Raw genomic sequence first — 22,285 nt, 5'->3', positions numbered from 1 at the left:
CTATACCTGCTGCGGGCTCATGTACAGTGTTGGGCAAATGGGACACATGACAACATGGATTAGGTCATGAATCCTTTCCAAAGGAAGCAGGTGTGCGTGATTGTTGGTTGCTGGTAAGAGGGAGACTTGCGCTGTGTGCATCTTTTAGTGGAGCTGAGAGCCAAGAGTTAGCCATGGAAAAGGAGTTTGTAGCACAGCTTTGTTTGAGAACCAAAAGGCAGACAGTTTCCCCAGGACTCCCCAAAACAGTGACAGGAGGTGCTCACCTACCAAAAGTCAACTCGAAAAGCTCCTGGGACAAAACACAAAACCTGCAATTGTGTTGGCTCAGCAGTACTTTTGTTTGGTATTGACTTCTCAGCCCATCAGCAGCTCTATCTCATTTTCCGTGTGTTTGGAGCACAGACTAGCTGCTCAGTGAGGGAGACTGGGATCAAAGGGGCAGAAGGCAACCCCGCCTTAAGGTGCCTTAATGCATAGCGTAACAAAACACACATCCTTAGCATGCTCAAACGGGCACTTAGCAATGTAAAATACATGATTTTGCCTGACTTCTGAGCTGTGTTCAAAGGTGGGATGTAGCACCTAAATGATGTGAGTCATTTGTAACCACTTACTCCCGGTGCTGTAGTTTCTGGCCACCTCACACAGTAGATGATTTTGTCTTCCTAAGGTTCTTCTGAGGCAGAAATGCCTCTTCTGTTATCTCTCCTGTTCCTGTTCTGTGGTCTTCCTTGCTAACCATTGTCTTTCTCTATTTAATCAAGTGTCGTAATCACAGTTTCCAGTATCTTTTTGATCACTGACTTAGGTACCTTAACATTCTTTTCTTTGCATGAAATGTCTCCAGTTTCTTCTAAATCTGGAAAAAAACAGATTCTCATTTGCTCTTTCACACCCCCACCCCTTACAGATGCAAAAAAAAACCCCAGCCCTCATCTGTTGCCATCCTTGGAGCCATTCTGTCAGATTTCCTTCACTCCCTCTCTCATCCCCCCCCCTTAATATTCTCCTATTGACTTTGGCTCTTTCTTTTTTGTATTGCAAGTTTTAGTTAGCTTCCTCTAACTTAAAAAAAAAAAACAAAAAAAAACAAAAAAAACCCAAAAAAACCCAAAACAAACAAACAAAAAAAAAAAAAACAAAAAACAAACCTTCATCACATGTATGCAAATAGATTAATTAACTCCAGTTACTTCTCTGCATCTATCTTCATCTCCCTTTCATCTCTTAAGCTCTTTCTGTGTTAAGTCTTTCTCTGGTCACTCTCCTCCCATTATAGCCTAAATCTTCCTTCTCGGTGTCTCTATCTGTTGCCTGGCACAGCACAGAAACTGTCAGCAGTGAGGCCTGTGCTCATCTCTTTCTGGGAAGAGCTCAGAACCGATACTTCATCCTCATCATCCTTGTCTGATCAGCTCCTTTACTGTGCAAATCTGTAGTTCTTTGTTTTCCCTGTTTTTCACCTTGTTTCTAGATAGCGCTGCCTAACACATGCTGAGGAATGACTTCTATGTTGAGAGTTCACCTCTGCTGTGGAGCTGATTCCTCTTGGACAGACTGAACCCTTAGCTTGTTTCTGACACCTTACCATGGATCTCCAGCCTTCATTTCAAGTTGAACATGGCTAAAACAATTTCTGTTCCACTAAGCTTTCCATGCTGCCTCTCCTCTTGTGTACTCTAGAGCATATTTTCATCTTACCTGTCAGGGCTGTGCCTCAGAGTGCTGCTCTCCATCCTGGCCTTTCCCGCCAGCTTCAGTTCTGGACATTGTCATTCATCCCCTTGGATTCCCCCCAGTGCTTTGGCCTTGCCTCCATGACAGCATGGTTCTGCCATGCACCGTGGTGGGGAATCGGGACAGGCAAAGAGAAATGATTTCTTGGTATGACTTTCCTGTTGGAAATCATGTGGACAGGTAGGTTAAATCAAACATGTTTGGTACAGATGGGATCCTACACAGATGGGATTAAATTAATATGAGATTAATTTAAAATCTCCTTGACATTTTCTTCCACCTTTTTTCACCTGCCTGGAATTATCTCCAAGATATTTTGTCTTCTGTGCATAATGATTGTTTCTTAGGAGCAGACAAGAGTATTCTAAATAATTGCCTTTCTGCAAGTTCAAGAGTTGACAGAAGCTCATCCATCCCGGTGATACTGTATGTGATTTGTGCTAGTGTGGTAGCCTGTATTTAATTCTATGGACTTTTATTAAAATTTGTGGTAACTTTGCATTATTTAAAACTAACTGTGGTTTGTTGAGAAAGGGAAGCAGTAATGTAACTGACACAAAACTCAGCCCCAGCTTTAGAAGAGCTGGTAGGATAATGTTATGAAGGTCTCGCTTGAAGAGAACTAATTTTATACAAAGCATCTGCCAGATGTAGCTTCACTGAGTAAAAGCCATCCCCTCGAGCTTTGGTGTGGCTGCTCCTGCTATGTAGAACTATTTATAGATCAAGTATTCAAAGGGTAAAGAAGTTAATTAATCCTTGCAGATCCTTGTGTGGTAGGTATGTTTATAACTCCATCTTGTTAATGAAGGAACTGAGCCAGAGAGTTGAAGTGATTTGGCAAGGGCTATTCTGTACTAAATGAGAAACCAAGCCAGTATTAGAACTCCAGAGCCCTTGGCTTCTAATTAGGGGGAAAATGTGCTTGTTTGCCATGAAATTAAAATATGTCAGTGCTTGCCCCCACTTCAGATTGGAATGCAAGTTAGACGTTTAAGAGAGAGGAAGGCAATCGCACTACAAATTATAGCAGACTGTGCCAGCTTGGCAATAAGGGGATGCTTCATTCTCACATTCTCAGTTGAAAAAAAAATAATCAACCCATTTAACATAATAAAAACCCAAGTCTTTTATTTCAGTCTGCAGGAGTGATACAAAATGTGTGAATCTGTTTTTCAGCCCTCTGTAGACTGTAAGAAACTGAATACAGGATATTGAGATCATACTTGCCTTTCAAATTTACTGTAAAACCTGAGATATTACCTGGGACATAAAGCTGCAAAATCATAATAACCTCCATGCAAGCTTTGCACTAGCATCTGGATTTTAATGGATGACTGATAATTCTTGTATCAACTCACTTGTAATTTACAGTTCATGCATTTTTTGATGTTGTTTTCCCAATAGCTTCACAGCATTATGCAGCAGCCAAATGTAAGGGTGACAATCTTTACCATTGTTTCTCAAAGCTGCCATTGAATTTAAGGGGCAATTTTGTCTGAGAAAGAATTCTGAAAAGTCAGGTTATTTTAAACAGCCATGTAAAGCATGTAATCCTTTAAAGTTACTTTGTTTCACAAAAGATGTGATTTGCAACGACGAGAGAATATTCTGTCCTGAACTAGCTAAATCAAGAAGTAAACCAGCTACCCCACACAGAGGCAAATTCAAAGCCAATCGTACAGTATTCGGCTTTGCTAGTTTACTACAAAATTGGATGACAACTTAGTAATGTGATGCCTTTTTAAAAAACATAAATATGGAGATAGTGTGTCATGTTTGTTATTCTAGGCCTTGGCCATTAAAATAATAATTTGGCATTTCAGGTTTGGTTCTTATGATTTCTTTTTATAATATATTGAAGAGAAGACTTGGAAATAACAAGACACATTGGTTAAGTCCTGGGTCCCAGGCTCAGGAAAGCTGGGTGCCACCAGCTCCGCAGGCTGCCCTGCAACAGAGCTTTGGCCAAGGCACCCCCCACTGGGGCGTCTCCCTTTTCTTCCTCCATGAAATGATCAGGACTTTACTGACCTCTGCTGTCAGTAGCCTTTGTGGACTAGTGAGTAAAGCTGCTGGGTAAGGACTACGAGGTGGTATTAAAACGACGTGTGGGGCCCCTAATAGCACCTCCAAACTGCCTTGACTTGACTGAATATGGAAGAAAGTCTTTTTTTTCTAATGAACAAGCACCTTTTACTATATGGGCTATTAATTATATATAACTTTCCAAAAGCTTGTAGAGAGGGAATCAATCTCTCTATTCCTTGTGTATCCCAGTGCACTAAAGCTGAGTACAAGCACTGTATAGAGCAGTGTAATGACCCCTTAAAAAAATATAGTCGAATAGAGTTTTATTGGCCCTGAGTTAGACTTTTCACTGTTAGACTACCTGGTCTTGCTAGTTTCTTGGTTTGTCCCTTAAAACTGGTCTTGCCGTGTCTTAGTTTTTCATACTAAAGTATTCATTTAATGGACTTGTACAATAAAGTTTGGACAAAGTACACGCAGAAAAGCAAACTGAGTGAAATTAGTATTTTGGCAAGCCCTCAGGCTGATATCCAGGCTGCCTGCCATTCTAGCTGTGATCGCACTTACTGTCCACATGTCCTGGAAAGAAGAGAAAGGTAGTCATTGGGGTGGCTCCAAACCAATAAAAACTGAACTTCCAGACTTCCTTAGAAACATAGGTGAAGAGAAAGAGCAGGCTACCCTGCTCGGAAAGTCTCTTTTGCCTTTCATTCCTCCTTCACAAAAAGAATCACCAGGATAGCTTAGAGTGACAGTCCTTAGGTCACTAAATACCTATGTGTGTGTTGCAGAGAAGTTTTCAAAGTGGAAATGATATGTCTTAAGTTTATTGTAACTTAACTTCAAAGTAGATATTTGAGTTGATCCACTTTGGCTTGAGTTTTTACCGAAAAATATATCTGCATTGATTATGTAAAGAACGCCAGCCCGATAAACAAACCACCAAACAATCCCTTTTTCCCCCAAACCAGAGAGAAACAGAAATTTTGTGTCTGGACAATAGTCTTTAAGTATTTTATATTCTGTTCAAATTGGTACAGCAGCAGGATACAGCATTATTCCTCAACAGCTATCATGCTGCAAACTGCTCAAGATCTCCTCCCCTTCTTGTGGAGTTCCTCACAGAAACTCCTGAGACGCCTCTCTAGAACCAATGGCACTAATGCCACAAGAATTTTGATGCAAAATTGTGAACTGCGTAGCCCTACCTTTAGTCTTTATACACCAATAAATTAAAAAATCCCATCCCTGTCACTTCTATAACCATAAAGTCATCAGACTAATCCTACTATGTTACTTTAAGCGGTAACTGTTCTTTCAGAAAGATGGTTTTAAATCTATAGACTAGTAGCAGAAGTAATATTGTATTTCTTAAGACTGCTTGCTAGCCTCCTCTGAGGTGAGAGAACATTGTTCCTGCAGAACAATGCGGGAAAACGCAGAAATGCGGAGCATCTTCTAACAAACCTAGTGTTCTTTACAGCATCTGTTCATTTTCAGTTTTATTTTGGAAATGTAGGACACATTTTCTTTTCAGCAGGGACTTTGTTAATAAATTTTGAACTTAATAAATGAACATAGAACAAAGAAAAGATAATTGTTTTGGCACAGGAGAGGAAACAAAGTGGTATAAACCACGTTTCAATGCCTTTTGCCTTATGATACTCAAATATACTTAGGGTTTGTTTGTTTGTTTTCCAGAAACTGTCCTATACAAAGGAAGCAATGGGCAGGTGAGTACGTGTTCACCTTGCGTTTTATTCTTTCTGGAGACAACAGCAGGGCTGAGTTGTGACATTTTGTAACTTTTTCTCTCTTTTTCTTGTCAGCTCCTGCACGGATTGGTCATGTGGGTGAGTAATTTTCCTTTTTTAAAGGCTGCTGATTGGTTCTTTCTCCAGTTCTTGCTGCTGCTCGTGTTGATTTGTGCACTGAAGATGAACAGAATTCACCTTTGTGCACAAGGGACATATAGAAAAGTGTGGTGGAGCAATCCTGTGGTTCTTGCATGTGAACCTCTGGCAGGCTGTCCTAGCATGCTTGGCACGCTCAAAATATCTCAGCCAATCTGAGGCTTGTACTTTTGCTTAAGTATGTCATCACCTTGTCGGCCGTCGGGCACTGATGCAGGCTATTTACCTGAAGAGGTTTAGTGGGGAAAATCTATTTTGGGAAAGAGATGTGTCCATAGTTACTTGTGTTAGCATTCCGGTTATCCTGCGAACCTTTCCCAGAGGCTTTAAGGTAGTCCTGGTCATCATTACAACAAGCAAGAATGTGGAATGTTTCTGAAATGCTTTTTATAAAAAGCTTTTGAGAGATGTGCTCTAAAAACACAAGGGAATTGGCTGCTTGGGCTCCTCACACTTTTAACAAGGCAATAAAAATGAAAACTAGTCTGAATTATGTCTTCTTTTTACCAAAGCAAACCTGAACTTGACCTGTTATTTTTGTGTCTTTTTTTGAGCTGAAAGGAAAACCAGTTAAAATAATTATTACTCCACTCCTACTCAGAACTTAATGTAAGCTGTTATTTTTAGAGCAATTCAAACCCAAACAACCCAGTGCTGAACTCATCTCTGAAAAATTGGCAGGTTCAATTCCCTGCTTTACAGACCACATAGAGCTATGATAAATATGAGTAAGTCATTTACTGGGAAGAGTAATTGCTTAAGAGACTTTAAAAAAACCCTAACTTCCCAAATTAGGAATCCTTATAATGATTTAATAACCACAACATTATATATTAAAATTATTAGCATGAGAAGGTAAGGGCAAAAGTGATTCCTAAGAGACTGGTTTCTCTCTGTCCTATTGAGCCGATTACTCCTCTGACATGAGCACTCCCCAAGGCCTCCAGGTACTCTGGGTAGCATACATCTGGTCAGAACTTGCTCTGTTGAGAATGCAACATTGACCAAACTCTTATATGCTTTTCTTTTCACAGAAATAATAAATAAAAAAAAATAAAATCTTGTAAACTTTGTGGGTCCGATTCTTTCTTATTAGCATCTGTCATTCTCTAGACTGGCTCTTTACGTGAATGGAACCACATCTTATTTATCAGAAACTGTGAATTGAGAGATACAGTTATCTCAGTTTGAATGTTGAAGACTGAAAAAAATTCATCTTTCTGAAGTAGTTTAAGTTTGAAAACCTACTCTATCCCTCTATGTGATCATTCAGGAAATCTAGTAAATGTAGAGATATATCAATACTAATTAATCTAGAGTTACTGCATGCACTGGGCTAAACAACCTACCAATGTAAAAAGCCCAACATTTGATTGAAAGGTGTATCATCAAAGTGATTAATGTTGTACTTGCACAAAAGCCATCTTATCAAGTGCTTTGTGACAGGCATTAAAGGGGCTCTAGTTGACAATTGGCAAGCTTTACCTAACTTGATTCACTGTGGGGCTGTATTGCATCACTCTCGAAAATACACTGCTTTTATCCCAGTATATATGACTTCAGATTGTTTATAGCGTTAGGATGGGATCTTTGTTGTCACTGTCAGTTTAAACTTTGGTTTTACTATATCTTTTCCTCTGAAAGTTGTTGTTTGTCTTGTGCTTGGGTGAATTTTAGACCATAAGGAGAGTGATACAGGACTGAAGCAGTGAGATGGAAACGGATTTGCTCTGGATAATGGAGTATCAGGAAGAAATAAGTATAAATTATTTCTGCAATATTAAAACCCACAAACTTATTCTAAGAGCATTCTGGACATCATGAGATGTCCATTTGTGGTTTAAGATGTGAAGTTTGTAAGCCAGGGCCATATGAAAACAAAGCCATGAACGGCTGTCATGGGTAGAAGATGTTTCATGTAACTTCAGATGTCTTCCATCGAGGAGTGAATGAGCCATCTCAGCATTGCCAACATTATTATTTCTTGCAAAAATATACTAGACCTCCCAGTACACATCAGAATAAAATGAAGACCTTTTTAAAATTTTTGGTCAGAAGTCAGAGTAAGCACCTAACCCAGGATCAACCCCAGTCCTTAAGGCACATTGTGGGAAATCCAGTGTCAGGTCCCTCCTGTACAGAAGGATCTGCGAGTGCCATTCTGCCAGCTCCTGGGCAGTGCTGTGGTCACCTGCCGACCCACATGTGCAGAGAGAGGCTGGTCCAGTTCAGGGCAACAGACTGATTTGAACGTGGCTGTCTTGCCGCCCAGCTGTGCCATCTGTGTCAGAATGGGGAACTGGCTTGGTCCCATGTCTCCAGGGATGGCAGGACTATCCTAAGGCACCAGCTTTAGATATCTAGATGAAATGTTCAGGTGAGGCTCCCACATTGCTGGGGAAGGACAGTCTACTGCAGAGGATGCCTCGAAGCAGGGGTCTGACAGAGGTGCTCTGACTCGTCCTCCAGGGAACTCTAGTTTCTCTGATGAATGTGCAGAAGCAGTCATTTCACGTTGGAGAACTAGCATTAGGCATATTTCTCAGTCTATTTTCCCACTGATAAGAACATAGGAAATTTTGCAGTAGGTTCGTTCTCTAGAGCATAGCCCAGGCACAAGAAGATAAAATAATTCTTTTCGTGAGCTTTAACCAATTTTATTTTTGTTTCTGTGAAACGATTTCTTAATTGGGGGCTGATCTGGAACAGAAGACAGGCCCTTGATATCTGTTGGTCATTTTAGCTACACTACCTTTCCAGATTGAAGCAAAACTGTGTTGAAAGCAATAAACAGCTGTAGAATTGAACTGTGACTTAAATAATTTAATACATCTCATTTAATCCTACCTAGATGTCAATACTGTGTCTCTATCTAACTGGAAAAAGCTGGTTTCAGCTAGTTAAATGCCAGGATAGTTTTAGTGTAGCCTACAGAAAGGTGGCTTGTACTTGTGTAATTTACTTCCCAGAATAACTCACAATCCGGCATTACTGGCAATTGCGTAACAGCAGGATGGAAGTTTGTTCCCGTGAAACAAGTGCACGCATTTACATAGGTTAAACACTCAGCTAGCCTGGCCTTTTAAGGAACTGAGGGATTAACCTAAGTACCACTGAGGAGAAAACCTCAAAGGAAAAGTAATAGATGGGACGTAATCCAGATGTGTATGGAACAGCCCAGTGGACATTGTGAAGTTTTGCCCCAGCTGGAAGCGTAGGAGTACTGCATCAGCTAGAGGCTTTTAATGATTGCTTTATTCAGTAGGCCACTGGGACTTTGCATAATGAATTTTGCTCTCTTGATATTGGAGTATGTCTCGTGACAATAGGACAGCCGTTCTGTCTAATTCCTGGGGCGTCAAAAGCCAGATCATGAGAGTCAACTGAAGGCAAAGGAGTTGCACAAAATTGTTGCAGTAGGAAACCAGAGTTTTTGTGTCATAGCCTTGCTTGAATGCTGTATGCACAATAACATAGTGAAGAAAAAAAAGAGTATGAGGTAGTTGAAAAAGATTAATATAATACACTACTTTTTCATGTCTTCAGATGTGGCTATTGAATGAAATCAATAGAAGCACATGTCCTTTCTGACTGGTACTTGGTGATTCTGGACTCAAATTAGTCATAATAAATCATGTCCGGACCTCCTTTGTTCTGTCCATGTTCTCTGCTTTGACATACACTGGCAAATTTAGGATCCATATTTCATCAATGGTGGCAGCAATAGTTGATGATGTATCAACTCAATTTTTGTACCTTTTATCTAAATGTGTTTCATGAAAGAAAGAGTTTGACTTCTGTGCTGGGATCATTTCAACAGTTCAGCAGTTCTGCTTGCAGTGAGCTAGAAAGATACAAGAGCTCCTTTACTGTCTGTATGTGTATTTGGCAACGATATTACTCATTTCAGAAATTTTTGAGCATCTGCACAGGTTTACCCTATGTGAAGAGTTCCATGCTGCTCGTCTTCAGTTGTGTATTTCCTTTTGTGCTCTCTACTGTCAGATAACACATATGAAAGGTTTGTCGCTTTAATTAAAAACAAGAGGTTAAAATTCAAGAACTACCTTAATGAAAATTAAAATAAATGAAAGTACAATTTAAAAGGAAAAGAATCTGAATACAAGGCTCAGTCTTGCATTCTATACTTGGATAAAAATACTTCTGAAATTGCATACTTCCTTAATTCAAGGATGCGTGATTAAAGTGGTTAAAAAGGAGAAAACCAGGCCATAAGATGATTTTCCCTTCTTTGCACAATATGAGTATTGAAATAATAATGTTTAAGAAAAATAAATGCTTGCCATAGCAAATTAGACTTTAGGACATTCAAATTGATAAATAAACTGATGGACATCTGGTATAGGTAGTATAAATCTGAAGACGGTACCTTCTTCAACCACAGAGTTGAGTTTGTGTTAAACCTTGAGGAAAGATGTAGAGAAAAATGTAACTAATACCTTTATATAAGGTGAAATTTTATCACCTATGTCCCATTTGACAGGTCCAGAGTGGTATTTCTCCTTAATAACATGGCATGGCTGCACAAAAGAACTTGTTTAGGCTTTACAGTTGCCTGTGGGTCAATGGGACACTGTGCTTTGGTGGACTGGAACCTGTTGAGTCTTTTCCTGATGGGACTGATGTCACACAGAAGTACTCACCATGGGGCTTGAAGAAGGAGAATATAGGCTGTATTTGTGAGCTGTGTTTGTTGTATTAATACGTACAGGCTGTCCGTAAGCACTGTTTGCTTCAGATCAACTTCTGAGGCCCTGATGGGTCTTGTCTTACACCTGCCTGGATCCAGGTGTCTAACAGAGCTCTGTGATCTGAAACCAGTTGTTTCTGCCAAGGAAACACAGTGCAGTGTCGTTCGTTCTGCTGCTTAGACATCTGCTTGTGCATATTCCTTCCTGCCTCTCCATACACATGTGTATGTTTTTGTATTTTGCTTACTGCTCAGCCAAGGTGGTCCAGGGCATCACCCGTGCAGGTAGGACAATAGAAATAGCATTTCATATGTCTGTGTCTCAAATTCACAGTAAGCTCTTGCTGGAATACAGCCCCTCCACCTGGAGTGGCTCGCTTGTTTAGGTATAGTTAAAATACAAAGTCTGGGCCCTGGATTAATCCTGGAGAAAAAAAATAACAATAAAAATCACCCATATTTTAAATGGTGTGACTGAAGGGGAGTCTGAATCTATTTGAATCTGTGTTTACTTTGAAGAGCAGTGTGTTCAGACGAATTAGCGTACGCATTGTCCTGTGCTTTTTGAGTGGCTTCCTTAGAGATACCTAGTACTATTGCTGTTCTTTTAGGAGATTAATGAAGCGGGCATTTGAAAAATTAAGACGTTAAGGGGAAGCAGAAGGCAAAATGAAATGGATCAAAAAGAAAGGAAACCTCATCATTCTGGTAAAGCAATGAAAAAACAATGTGGTGCATAAATTGAGGTTGGTTATAGCGCAATTTCTTAAAACAGTATTTCTGTCCTCCTGAGAAAAAGTGGTAACTGTTAATTTGACCTAATTCAGTACTTGACTGGTCTTGCTTGGTTAGATTGATTAGGGTTTTACTAGGTGTTATTTAAGCCCCTGGCTTTTAATTTCCAGGCAGCTGTGAGCTGGAATTTTGTCAGAAAATTGCTTAGCACCTGGAGGCTTGTAACTAAAAGCCCCTCAGTACCAGTAAGAACGCATTACCCAGCCTGGACAAAGAGCATGTCCTGCTGCTGCTTGAGGTGATGGGTTTACTACGCTGCCAGTGACAGTGGCTTTATTCTCACCCTGCTTTTCAGCCCTCTCATGGTTGCCCTGTGGCCCGGTTCGGCCTGTGGTTTGCACTGTGTGGCCAGCCCAGTGTCCGAGGTGGCGCTGCTAACCGGAGCGCCATCTTGGACAGACAGTTGCCACTCGTTTCAGTCAGGGACAGTGAGAGGGCTCTGGGACCTTTGGAACCTGGCGGATTTTATTTTGATACGTTCTATAACCTGTAATCCAATCTAGAAGTAGTACTCTACTGAATTTTAATTTTTTTAATCGAACTTTAGGCTTTTCTATTTGCAAACTGCTCCTCTTCTGAAAGTGTGATTGATATTCTAGCATTCTCTTGGTTTTTTTCTGACCTGTTTTGAGGATTTTTCCTTCAAAAACTCAAGCAATTTGGTTGAAATCGATCTTGTGATAGTGGGTGCTGGTGCCCAGGGGCTGTTGACGGGGAGGGAGGAGCAGGGCGGCCCCTGTGAGGGGTGGCTGGGGCTGCCCCAAACCGGTTCCAGCCGGCTCTGACCAACCCACCCTGGGGCACGGCCGAGGCCCGCGGCCATGATGGCGGCACCTCGGGGAAAACATGTTTAAGAAAGGGCAAAAACACTGCACAGGGAGAAGGGGAGGGAACGGAAAGAATTAGAAACGGCAGCATAGAGAAGGCCAAGGTCAAAGGCGGAGGAGGAGGCGGCGCTCCATGGCGGAGCAGATATTCCCTGCAGGCTGTGGAGGACTCGTGCTGGAGCAGGTAAACATTTCCTGAAGGAACCGCTGCCCCTGCAGAGCCCACACCAGGCAGAGGAGTCAGGAGTGAAGTCGAGCCTGGGAAAGGGTGGAGGAAAGGTGGTGTTTTAATGTTTGTTTCTCACTACCCAAATCTATTTATATGCAATGGATTAATTTAATTTTCCCCAAGGTGAGTCTGCTTTGCCTGCGGAGGTAATTGGTAAGCAATCTTCCTGTCTTTTATCTCAGACCGTGAACTTTTAAATCTTATTTTCTCCCCTGTCTCGTTGAGAAGGAGGAGTGAGAGAGCGGCTGGGTGGGCATTTGGCCCTTAGCCAAGGCTAACCCGCCACAGAATCGGGTCCACAGCTCAGTTGGTCACGTGGCCTTTTAGGTCCTTTGGAGGTCCCCTAAGTTACAGGAGGCGTCTGCAGAAGGCTGGCAGGTATGATGTGGCATCTGTGGGCCACCAGTGCCTTCTGGGGCAGCAGCCGGAGGTCAGGAGTGCCCGGAGGCCCCTCAAAGTGCGCAAGTGTGCCAGGCACTGACCCGTGGGCAGCTGGATCGAGTCCTGTGAGTCCCGGGTTGAGCTCAGGGCATAAATTATTCTACCAAAGAAAATCACATTTCTCGCTGTCCGCTTCTCAAGAAAAGGGGGTTGATATAAGGCTTAACTAATGTTTATGTCTGGGTTTCAGCACTTCAGCTGAACAGAAGGTTACAAATCCTGTAGCAGAATTGTTTTTGCACATCACTTTGCTTTTGTTGAGTTTTTATTCTGACCTTAGTTACGCTAAACTGTTTGTAATAAGTAAAATCCCAGGTTGTTTTACCTCTTCTGAAAGTAGAATCCTATTTGATTCTGAACATGCCATCATTAAAGATGATGCACTAAAATGCTTTGTTTACCGATGCTGTGATTTGGTGAGACTCTGGTATAGACGTAATCTAAGGCCTATTGAAAATGGTAACTGGAAAATATTTAATCTGACCAATTAATAATTAAGCAATAGTTTTTATTTCAGGTCTAAGATGATAAACAAGTAAGAAAACTAAATCCCTCTAAAATATAACCAGCATTCTTAAGAAAATCTAAATCTAAAATGGGATTTTGGGTTGTTTTTTTTAGCAAAAAGAAGTTGATGTTTTTGAGTGAGTTATTTGTGACTCTTTATACGTGTGATGGCAATGGTAGAGAGCACATCTTGTCTAAATTATACTTGCTAGTAACATTCAGCTTTCCACTCTTGGAAATCATTCCAAGATTTACTGAGGCTGTCAAAGAATCAGTGGAGAGTTACCTTGCACTGTGCTGGCTGAAATCAGGTAGCAGTGTCCACGAGATGGAAGCAGACACAAATAACTGTACATTTCAAAGCTTGCATAGAATTCATTGACTTTATTTGTTCGGGAAAATATATGAAGGTTCCGTTTAAACTCTTGAATAAGTATTTTCTGCTTTGTTCATCTGGAGATTATTTTATTTTTCATTAGTATTTTATAATTGTTATGTAGATATCACCCTGCCAGTTTAACATTCCTTAAACTTACTATATTTTAACCACTATGTGCAGTGTTAGCCTGTGCCTCCTGAGAAAGGATGGGTGAAAAGATTCTTGGCTTAAATAGAAAATTCATCAGATTTGTCCTCATGTCTGTTTATATGAGAACGTTAAGTGTCTGTGAGAGGCAGGGGAAGAAACAGAGTTTGAGACGTTAACTCAGTGAATCTATCATATGTTTGATGATACAGTTGCGCCCCGGTGTCTTTCGTCTGTAACTTGGCATCTGGTTGTCTGGCTGGTGCTGGAAGCCTTTGATTTTTGGAGTGATACAGAGACTGATTCTAAGTCCTGAAGGAGGCAAAATATCCATCAACTTTGACTGGAGTTTTGTTTGAGGACAGACTGTAAGACCAGTAATCTAGTATGTGAATCAAAAATCAAACCTGGCAAGGCTAGGAACCATGGCTCACACAGTATCAGTGCTCACATATATTACAGTGAAGTCTCATTGCTGCAATGTTTACTTTATGGCCCAAGTATGGCCACCACTAAAAAAGGAGTTCCATGAGAAGTGACAGAAATATGTCAATGCAGTAAACAATGTTTTTTCTGAAGTTCAGTTTCTCTCCAGCACTTAAATTTCCAATCTTACAGATTGGGCTATGTATAATAAAATATAACAAACCTGAAAAATACTTCTTACTTCATTCAGGAAGTACTTGTTTCTGTCAGAGCGTGTGTCCCACTCTTGGTAATCTGACAGTTGCTCAAGGCTTACAGAATTGGCTTCAGGGAGCTTGAGTTTACTGTAAGAGCCATGGCAAAGCTCTTAGATTTTCTTCGGGCTGACAGCCTCCATCTGATTTTTACCTGAAGTGTTTTTCTTTTCACATTTGGCCTAGAGTTGTTTTCTCTGTGTGCAAATGCAATAATTGGATTTGGAAACTGCTGCATTTTGAAGATTTCCAAATAAAAGTCATAATGAGAAGAACCCATCTTTTTGCAGTGATTTCAGTACAGTTGTGATGTTTTAGTGCACTTGAGAGTATTTTAAAAACTGTGAGCGGTTTATAGAACGTTACAGGTCGTCTTTTTGTTTTATCTCTGGTCTTTGCATTTGCTTCCTTTACAGAATGGCTAGAAGAGAAAATGTATTCTGGGGGAGGACTCCAAATCAGTTGGACTATAAAGAGGTTAGCAGCCTGGAGAGGCACATGATGGGTTGCGTGATGCAAGTGACCCAGTATCTAAGTTGCAAAAGATAACTGAAATATTGCAAAGCCTAATTTTTATGAAATTAGCAGCAAAGTAGTATCATGACAAATTTATTCTGCAAGCGTGCTTTTTGGTGTGGCAGCAGACTCACAGATAAATCAAAAACTAATAAATATATCTCACCATGTTCAACTTCAATTTCTGATTTTATTTTTATTTAGCAGTAGTGGGACTCCAACTCCAGCTTCGGATGCTGATGTTACCACATTGAGAGGTCAGTTTTCATCTAACTCCTGTTAAGGCTGATTCCAAATTGCTAGAAAATTGAGAAATTCGGTGGTGTTTGGATTTGAGAGAGAGATGTGAATTTTTGCATCTCAAATAATGCTGTTTGTGATCTGGAGATCATGTTACATGCTGACGTTATTTTGTTATTGTATGAATAATGAAATTAGTTCTGTGTACTTCTTCCTGCACTTAGCTTCATGTTCCCAAAAATACATCTGCTTAGAGAGAACATTAGCATTTTATTCTGATTAGTGCATTTAATACTTTTCCTCAGGCGCTTCAGGTGTTTCCTGTGTTATTCCTGTCATGATGATGGGAATAGGAATCAAATTTTACTGTTGGTTTATGCTTGCTGAGCTACTGCTGTGTTTATCTACATGTACATGGGTATTAAAAAAACCCCTAAACAAAATAATACTGCTCTCTTTCAAACTCAGATGCAGCTGCCAACGTTCCGCCCCCCCATGAGATCTCCATTGAGAGTCCTGTGAGTGGTACCATCCATGAGATCGAAGATGCAGACACTGCCGTGAGTGTTTTTTTTTCATTTGGTTCAGCATTCTGTTGCCTTTCCTAAATAATATTTTTTGTGGTCATTTACATTTCCCAGTACTTAAAGGTGGTGTTAGCATAGTGTGTTAACATAAATTAAGATTTCATAAGAACAGGCCAGGTTTTTGTTGGTTTTTCTTTTTTTTTTTTTTTTTTTTCAAGTTTTAAAATAATTTCCTGGGTAGGTATTTTTTTGTTTGCAGAGACTTTGCAATGCTGCTTCCCCCACAGTGAGTGAGAATGCGTCAGTTGAGGTATCAGGTGAGGATTTTGCTAGTGACACAGGACTAGACAGGGAATGCCTAGGGCTTTTGAAAGCTCCAAGAAGAATGTGGAGCACTATTATTTCTATGGAAAGACAATGCACCTTAAATTGCTGTAGTAGCGTTTCGAGGGTCCATGTGGTACATTTGTGTAGGACAGCTGAGAGGTGGCCTGGATAGCCTTGAAGATTCCTTCTGATTCTCTGCTCCTTTTTCTCTGCTGACATAGATTAACTTTTATTTATCATCTTACAGTCGCCCTTACCTTGATAGCGAAACAAAACTCCCGACACCGGGAAGCCTACATCAAGTGCTTAAAAGCTCTCTGTAAAAGCAAGCTGGCTTTCAGAAGTGCTGACCACCACATAGATCCCAGGGAAGTATTTGCTTCCAGGAAACATCTCCTCTGGATAAAAATTTAAGCCCAAACTCTAGATTCCGTCTGCAGTATTTGTGGGCCTACATGACTGAAGAAAATTTTGCAAACCGGTGGTATGAATCAGCTGGCTTTTGTTTTCTTATAAATGTGAAACTCTCAGTGGATTTACTGAGAAGCTTACAAAGTTGCACATGCTGCATATAAGTAGAGGCTGATTTACGGTACTGGGTTTAACTGTGCACTGTTCTGTAACCTAGTATGGCCATGAAACAAAGCTGGGCCAAACTGTACTTTCTTCTAGAGATTTCAAGGCTGACTGTGGAGCTCTGATATTATGCTTCCAAGAATAAATAGCGAATATGAAACAGGCAGACAGTTTCTGACTTGAGTCCAGGCCCTGACTTTATGTACCAAGAACACTTGTGGTTTGGTCCTATGTACACCATTATTCTTTTTTGAAACAGAACTGCCTGAAGTATTTCTGCCTGAGAGAGAATAGGACCAGTCAGTAAATCAGAAAGAAACCAGAATTAGATTGCTGCTGCCGCAGTGTTTTCAGTCTGTACAGTTACATTACACCTCATCATTGCTGTGTGCAGCCAAAATGCATTGCAGATTACGAGACCAAGAGTGAGCAAAGCTCATCTTCCGCACTCATATGTTGACCATACTTTTGGTTTTGGGGGACTGATAAATGACTGAAACTACATCGCGTTGCAAATAGACATATAGTAGCAGCACATATATGCCTCCTAAGTATGTATATCTCAGAGACTAACTAGCTTTAAGTAGTGAGTGTACCAGTCATTACTGTCCTTACCAAAGTTACCTAGTAAAAAAGGGATGGGGGGGAGGAAGAGAATTTAACTAAAAATTTTTAGAGGGTCCCTAAACAATGTATAAGTTGCTCACTGGGGGCAGCTAAACTTTCTGGAGAAAGGTTTTTCCATTTCCTGCACCATACATAACACAGGATGCAGTTTTGCTCAAAAGGTTATTTTGTTGGCTCTCTTTTTTTCCTTTTTGATGGGGAAAAAGCAACAAACGCATGTAAATAGCCAAAGACATTTGGCTATTTGGCTAAAGCTAACTTAAGCCAGCCTTCCCTTCTCTCCCCCACAAATCTCAATTTTTTTTGTTTTAGAACAAAACCATGAAACAAGATGTGGTTTTTCTCATGTCTTCCAGTATACCACAAGGAATAGTATGCTGGTTGTAAAATACTAGGCAACTAAGCAGAAAGTGTTTTTCCTGTGTTGCTCAGTCATGCAAATTAGATTAAAACTTGTAATTCGCTGCTGCCCATGCAGCCATGCTAGCTACATGCTTTCCTGATGCATTGCACAGCCACTGCTGCGGGGCTCCTTGGGAACTGCAGACCCCTACCTGTTGAAGCCCACCACTTTAGCTCAGCAGAGGTCCCCGCAGATCTCCCAATGTCCGTCGTATATCTGGGAGGATCCTTCACTTACTGAGGCTGAACAACACAAGATGTTGTTCTGAATGTAGGACTTAACAAAGGTAACTCGTCTTCCAGGTGGAGCCTTGTGATAAATGAGTATATTTTGGGTAAATCAGCCTATTGCTGACTGGGATCAAGTGAGCTGCTGGTGTATCTACAGTTGCACTTTAAATTGCCTCATCCCACACAACTGGATTTCTATTTGTAGATGAGGTCAACTAGATGGCCTTCCACTAGAGTAAAGATATGCAAATGGAAAATAGAACTATCTGCAATACAAGAATTCTTAAATGTTCTTGCTTAGTAGATTGCCTCATTAGTTGCTGTCTCTGTCCCTGAGGCTTCATGAGCACCCCATCATAGTGCAAGGTGAACACGTATGCTCATAGCTCAAGTCAGCATGCTGTGCTTTGGATTGCAATTTTCACATCTCATTAAGCATACCCATGACCATCAGTGTGGCCCACCATAGTGCCCTGGGGTGTTCCTGTCCATACAGCATTTATGGGATGGGCTCAGGTTTTCTGCCCCATCAAGAGCCAGGGAAGCTTCCAGGTTTGCAGCAGCTGGAGAACTGTCTGGCCCACATAAGAAAGATGTTTGGACCCAAGCTTAGGAATGTAGTGTGCTCTTGACTGATAGCAGACCGTATGTACCTATACATATCTAGGGATGCTTTTTACATGGAGTAAATTCAGGATAGGTAGGAATCTGGTCTCTGCTGGGTAATGAGGATTTATACCTTGGAAAAAACCCAAAGGGCAAAACAAACAAACAAAAAAAGGCATTAAATCACCTCTTGTTTTCTCCCCTATTCCTTCCCTTCCAGATCAATAATGAGATAAAGAAGCAAGATGAGAAGACAGCGAGACCTGCAACTGAGCAGATGATTGAGTTCAGCATTTTGATTGTTGGTGAAAAGTACAGTGAGGAGCTGAGTGACCCAGACACTGTGAGGCGTCAGCTGCTCTCTGAACAATTCATTTCTCAGGTGATTACCTTCCCTGACTTCCTTTTGCTTTTTGCTGGCTCTGCAAAGCAGTAGTAGCATGTAGCACCCGTGTTAGGACTGCCTTTTTCTCACGGGCTCTGCAGAACCAGCTTAGGGCTTTTGCTGCTGGAGAATGTGCACCCACTATGAGAATACTCTGTTTTGCCTGACATGCTGCCCTTTTTGAAGTGGCAGTGTGTCATACATTGTATGTAGCATACCAGTTGCCAAAGACCAATTACTCTAATTTTCTTTTTGTGTTTCTCATGAAATAGCCTGCTACCATTTTGCCAGCAAAAGAGGTAAAAATATGCTTTTGAGAGGATCAGAAAATTATGCTGAATGCCTGAATAGGGACATACTCTAAACAGGACCTTTCTGAAGGACTACTCTCTCTCTCTCTCTCTGTCCCCTTTTCTGGTTTCATTAATTTACTTTGCCTTATGTTAGCAAAAGAAACAAAGCCAGATGTTATTAATAAATGAAAAATGTTTCAACTTCTTTTATCCCCTTTAAAGACCTACTTCTACCAGGGCTAATTTTGGCCTTACCATCCTTTGAGAATTTTTCAGTACCTCTCCCTCTCAGTGTTATTGCAGAGGAGCTTTTAAACTCAGAGAGAACAACAAGATTCTTGCTTACCTCTTGATGCAAATTCATTAGTTCTTAAAGTTTTAGGACTTCAAAATCTTAAATTTTAAAGATATATTCAACATCTGTCTAGTGACCAGTCTGCCTAGAGGTTTTTTCAGCATTTTCTAAGCTCATTTTCCAGTTTGAATTCTTCCTTAATGTAGTTGGTTTGAAACTGGGGAGTGAAAAAGATAATTTGAGGGTCCTAGCAAACCAGCCTGCCCGCGCTCTCAAAATGGCAGGACATGAGTCAGCTGCAATTCAGAGCCACCAACCTGTTCTGAGGCAGTGCTGGAAGGTGGCTCGAATAATTCAGGTACAGCACAGCGCTAACGCAGAGCACAGGCAGAAGACGTGCAAGTCCATCAGCATCTGCCCATGTGGGCATGCTCTGGGTCTCCTACAGGAGCTGAGCACTGAAATGGGATTTAGCATATCTAAAAGATTACACAGTGTCCAGATTTTGGACTGTAGAAGAAACTCTGGCATCCGTCTAGAGAATCTGTCTGTATAGAGTAGGTGATAGGTGGGAAATTGGAAGAAGTTGCAAACGGCAGAACTCATTCATCATTTCTGTTCAGGAGAGACATTTCAAATGAATCATCGTGCACTGCAGTGAGATACTCTCTGAAATCTAGGCTGCCAAGACAACTTTTACTCCTCATTTATGCCCAGGATCAGCAGTGCACGTGAGCACATTTTAAAACCCTCCAGCGTCAGAAGAGTTGTTAAACACATGCTTGAACCCCACTGGAGTCAGTGGGAATGAGCCATAGTTTAGAGTGCTAGGCATCTACTTCAAAGAAAAATACATATGTGCATATAGATATAAATATATAAATATACACATGTAGGTATGATTTATTAAAACTTTATTTCAAGTTAATTTAATTTTAATTAAAATATAATATGTATAATGTATAAAGTTACTGGCCCACCAATATACAAATGCATATTTAAAATACTAACTTTCTTCTCCCTATTGCTTCTGGTTTTTTTAATTTTGTTTATAATGATGGTAATTTTATTACCATCGTTTTCTTGCGGCAGAGAGTTTGTCTTTCCTTTCTCTTGGGAGAGGCATCTAGGATGCCATACAGCAGCACATCATGCGGCTTATCTTTTCTCTAGCTTTGCTTCCTTCTTAGTCCCCTTTAGTTGGGGTTCTTTGCTGAATCCCTTTTACTGGGGCTAACCCTCTGCCAGATCCTGGGCCAGATGGGAAAGAGATGTACTCTTCACTGCAGCCAGAAAGCATCACCACAACTGTCACAAGTTGCTAGCGTAGGCTAGACATCTTAATTTTCCTAGTTGTGTGGCCAAGTAGCCATGCCATAGTGTGTGTGTGTGGAAGAAATGTCAGATGGGACAGAGTCCACCTGGCACATGGATGTTCCACTCCTTTGATCCCTTGCCTGGTTTTTCTCTGTCTTGGATAAAGAAGCTCTTGAAAAAAGAAAAAGTCGGCAGCATTTCGATTGTTTAAGTCTCACCAGAGACAGTTTAAAAATAGGGAAATTGGGGAGAAGAAGAATTCGAGGAGTAAAGAGTAATCCTCAACTGGCAAGGATCCTCTGGGAGGAAAAAAAACAATCCTAAACCGGCATGAACCTGTCATATTCTGTTTCTTGGTTTTGTCTTGTGTAATACAGTTGACTATTGAATTAGGCCTGGATGTGCTGCCATTGTGCTGCCCCTAGTTGTCTTTTTTTTGAGTAGCACTGCCAATTACTTCTGAGACATTTGTATGTTCAGGGCAGCGGAGATGAGCCATGTTTTGCACTTTGTAATGCATTAGTGCCTCTTTGGAGTCTAAGAGGTCCTGTTCCTACGCCGGACACTGCTCTTCTTGTTTAACTTGCTAAGGTCCAAAGCTTTTTCCTGAACTCTTTTTAATCCAAAGAGGTTTGGGAGGTAATGGAAACCTTTTGGGCAGAGACCAGTTTGTGCTGCATAAATAAGAGAAAGAACGTAGTCTGCAGAGTCTGTTTGAATTCTGGCCCCCCCCCATAGTTCTTGGGGAATGCTGGATGTTGTTCTTCATACTTTTCTTTTCCTTTTCTGATAATGAAACAATGTCACCAAAACTCTTCTTCCATAAAGAGAGAGAACATTCAACCATTTTTCTCATCTTTGGTATAACAACTCGGCTACATTTTTAGAAAATGTTGAAAGTGCTTCCTGATTTTTCACTAAATGAGTAGGGTGGAGGAAATCTGTGTTAATTTTTTGTTTTCTCCTCAAAATAGATGGAAAGTGTATTTGAAGGACTACCTGGATACAAAAGCATCCATATCCTGGATTACAGGTAAAAAGATACTGATGCATACGTGGTGATTGAAACTCATCATGTATGATGGTGTGATATGCCAGCACCACTCTTGGAAGAATGTTGGGCATGTGCGTGGGGGTTCCTAGGATGTTTTAACCAAAGGAAAGTGCTTTCGTATTTGGTACCTCTATAAACAGAGGTTGAAATAGAAATACAGAACTGTATGTAAATGGAATCTTCTATTTTTGCTCCTGGCATCCACAAGAGAATTTCACATCATATGCTTGCCTTGATTTTAAGACAAGGCATTTTTATTCAAGATTCTGTCCTAAAATTAAGGTCTTTTCTAATTTAAAATTAGTATCAGACACTTCTTCAATATTGTTGACATGTCCTAATATTAAATGAGCAAGAACACAGAAACCTTTTTGGAAAAATTTAGTATATTTAAATTTTTTTCCCAACTTATTAATGTTAATTTGGGATGACTCTAAAGGTTGGCGTTTGAGATATGTAAGGGTCTTTCTCCCTTTGATCGAAGCAAAG

General features: G+C 40.7%; 1 protein-coding gene across 8 annotated transcripts in view; it reads left to right on the top strand.

The window, feature by feature from the left end:
* The window catches only part of IMPG2 (interphotoreceptor matrix proteoglycan 2), a 62,809-nt gene that overhangs the window by 22,202 nt on the left and 18,322 nt on the right, over window positions 1-22,285 (top strand). For 7 of the 8 annotated variants that reach the window (XR_012588493.1, XM_074595983.1, XM_074595974.1 and 4 more), the window contains 6 exons: window positions 5,473-5,504; window positions 5,601-5,624; window positions 15,121-15,173; window positions 15,625-15,716; window positions 18,673-18,834; window positions 21,717-21,775. Coding sequence is in view for 7 of the 8 variants with exons in the window: in XM_074595983.1 (XP_074452084.1) it covers window positions 5,473-5,504; window positions 5,601-5,624; window positions 15,121-15,173; window positions 15,625-15,716; window positions 18,673-18,834; window positions 21,717-21,775 (422 nt within the window). In the remaining variant the exon portion in view is untranslated. The remainder of the gene's footprint in view (window positions 1-5,472; window positions 5,505-5,600; window positions 5,625-15,120; window positions 15,174-15,624; window positions 15,717-18,672; window positions 18,835-21,716; window positions 21,776-22,285) is intronic. The other variant, XM_074595964.1, reaches the window with a different exon arrangement.

This window comes from Larus michahellis, chromosome 1 (genome assembly GCF_964199755.1).
Source record: "Larus michahellis chromosome 1, bLarMic1.1, whole genome shotgun sequence".
NCBI classification, from domain to species: Eukaryota; Metazoa; Chordata; class Aves; order Charadriiformes; family Laridae; genus Larus; species Larus michahellis.
The sequence above is the reverse complement of the archived record's forward strand: the minus strand, read 5'-3'. Positions and strand labels throughout refer to the sequence as shown.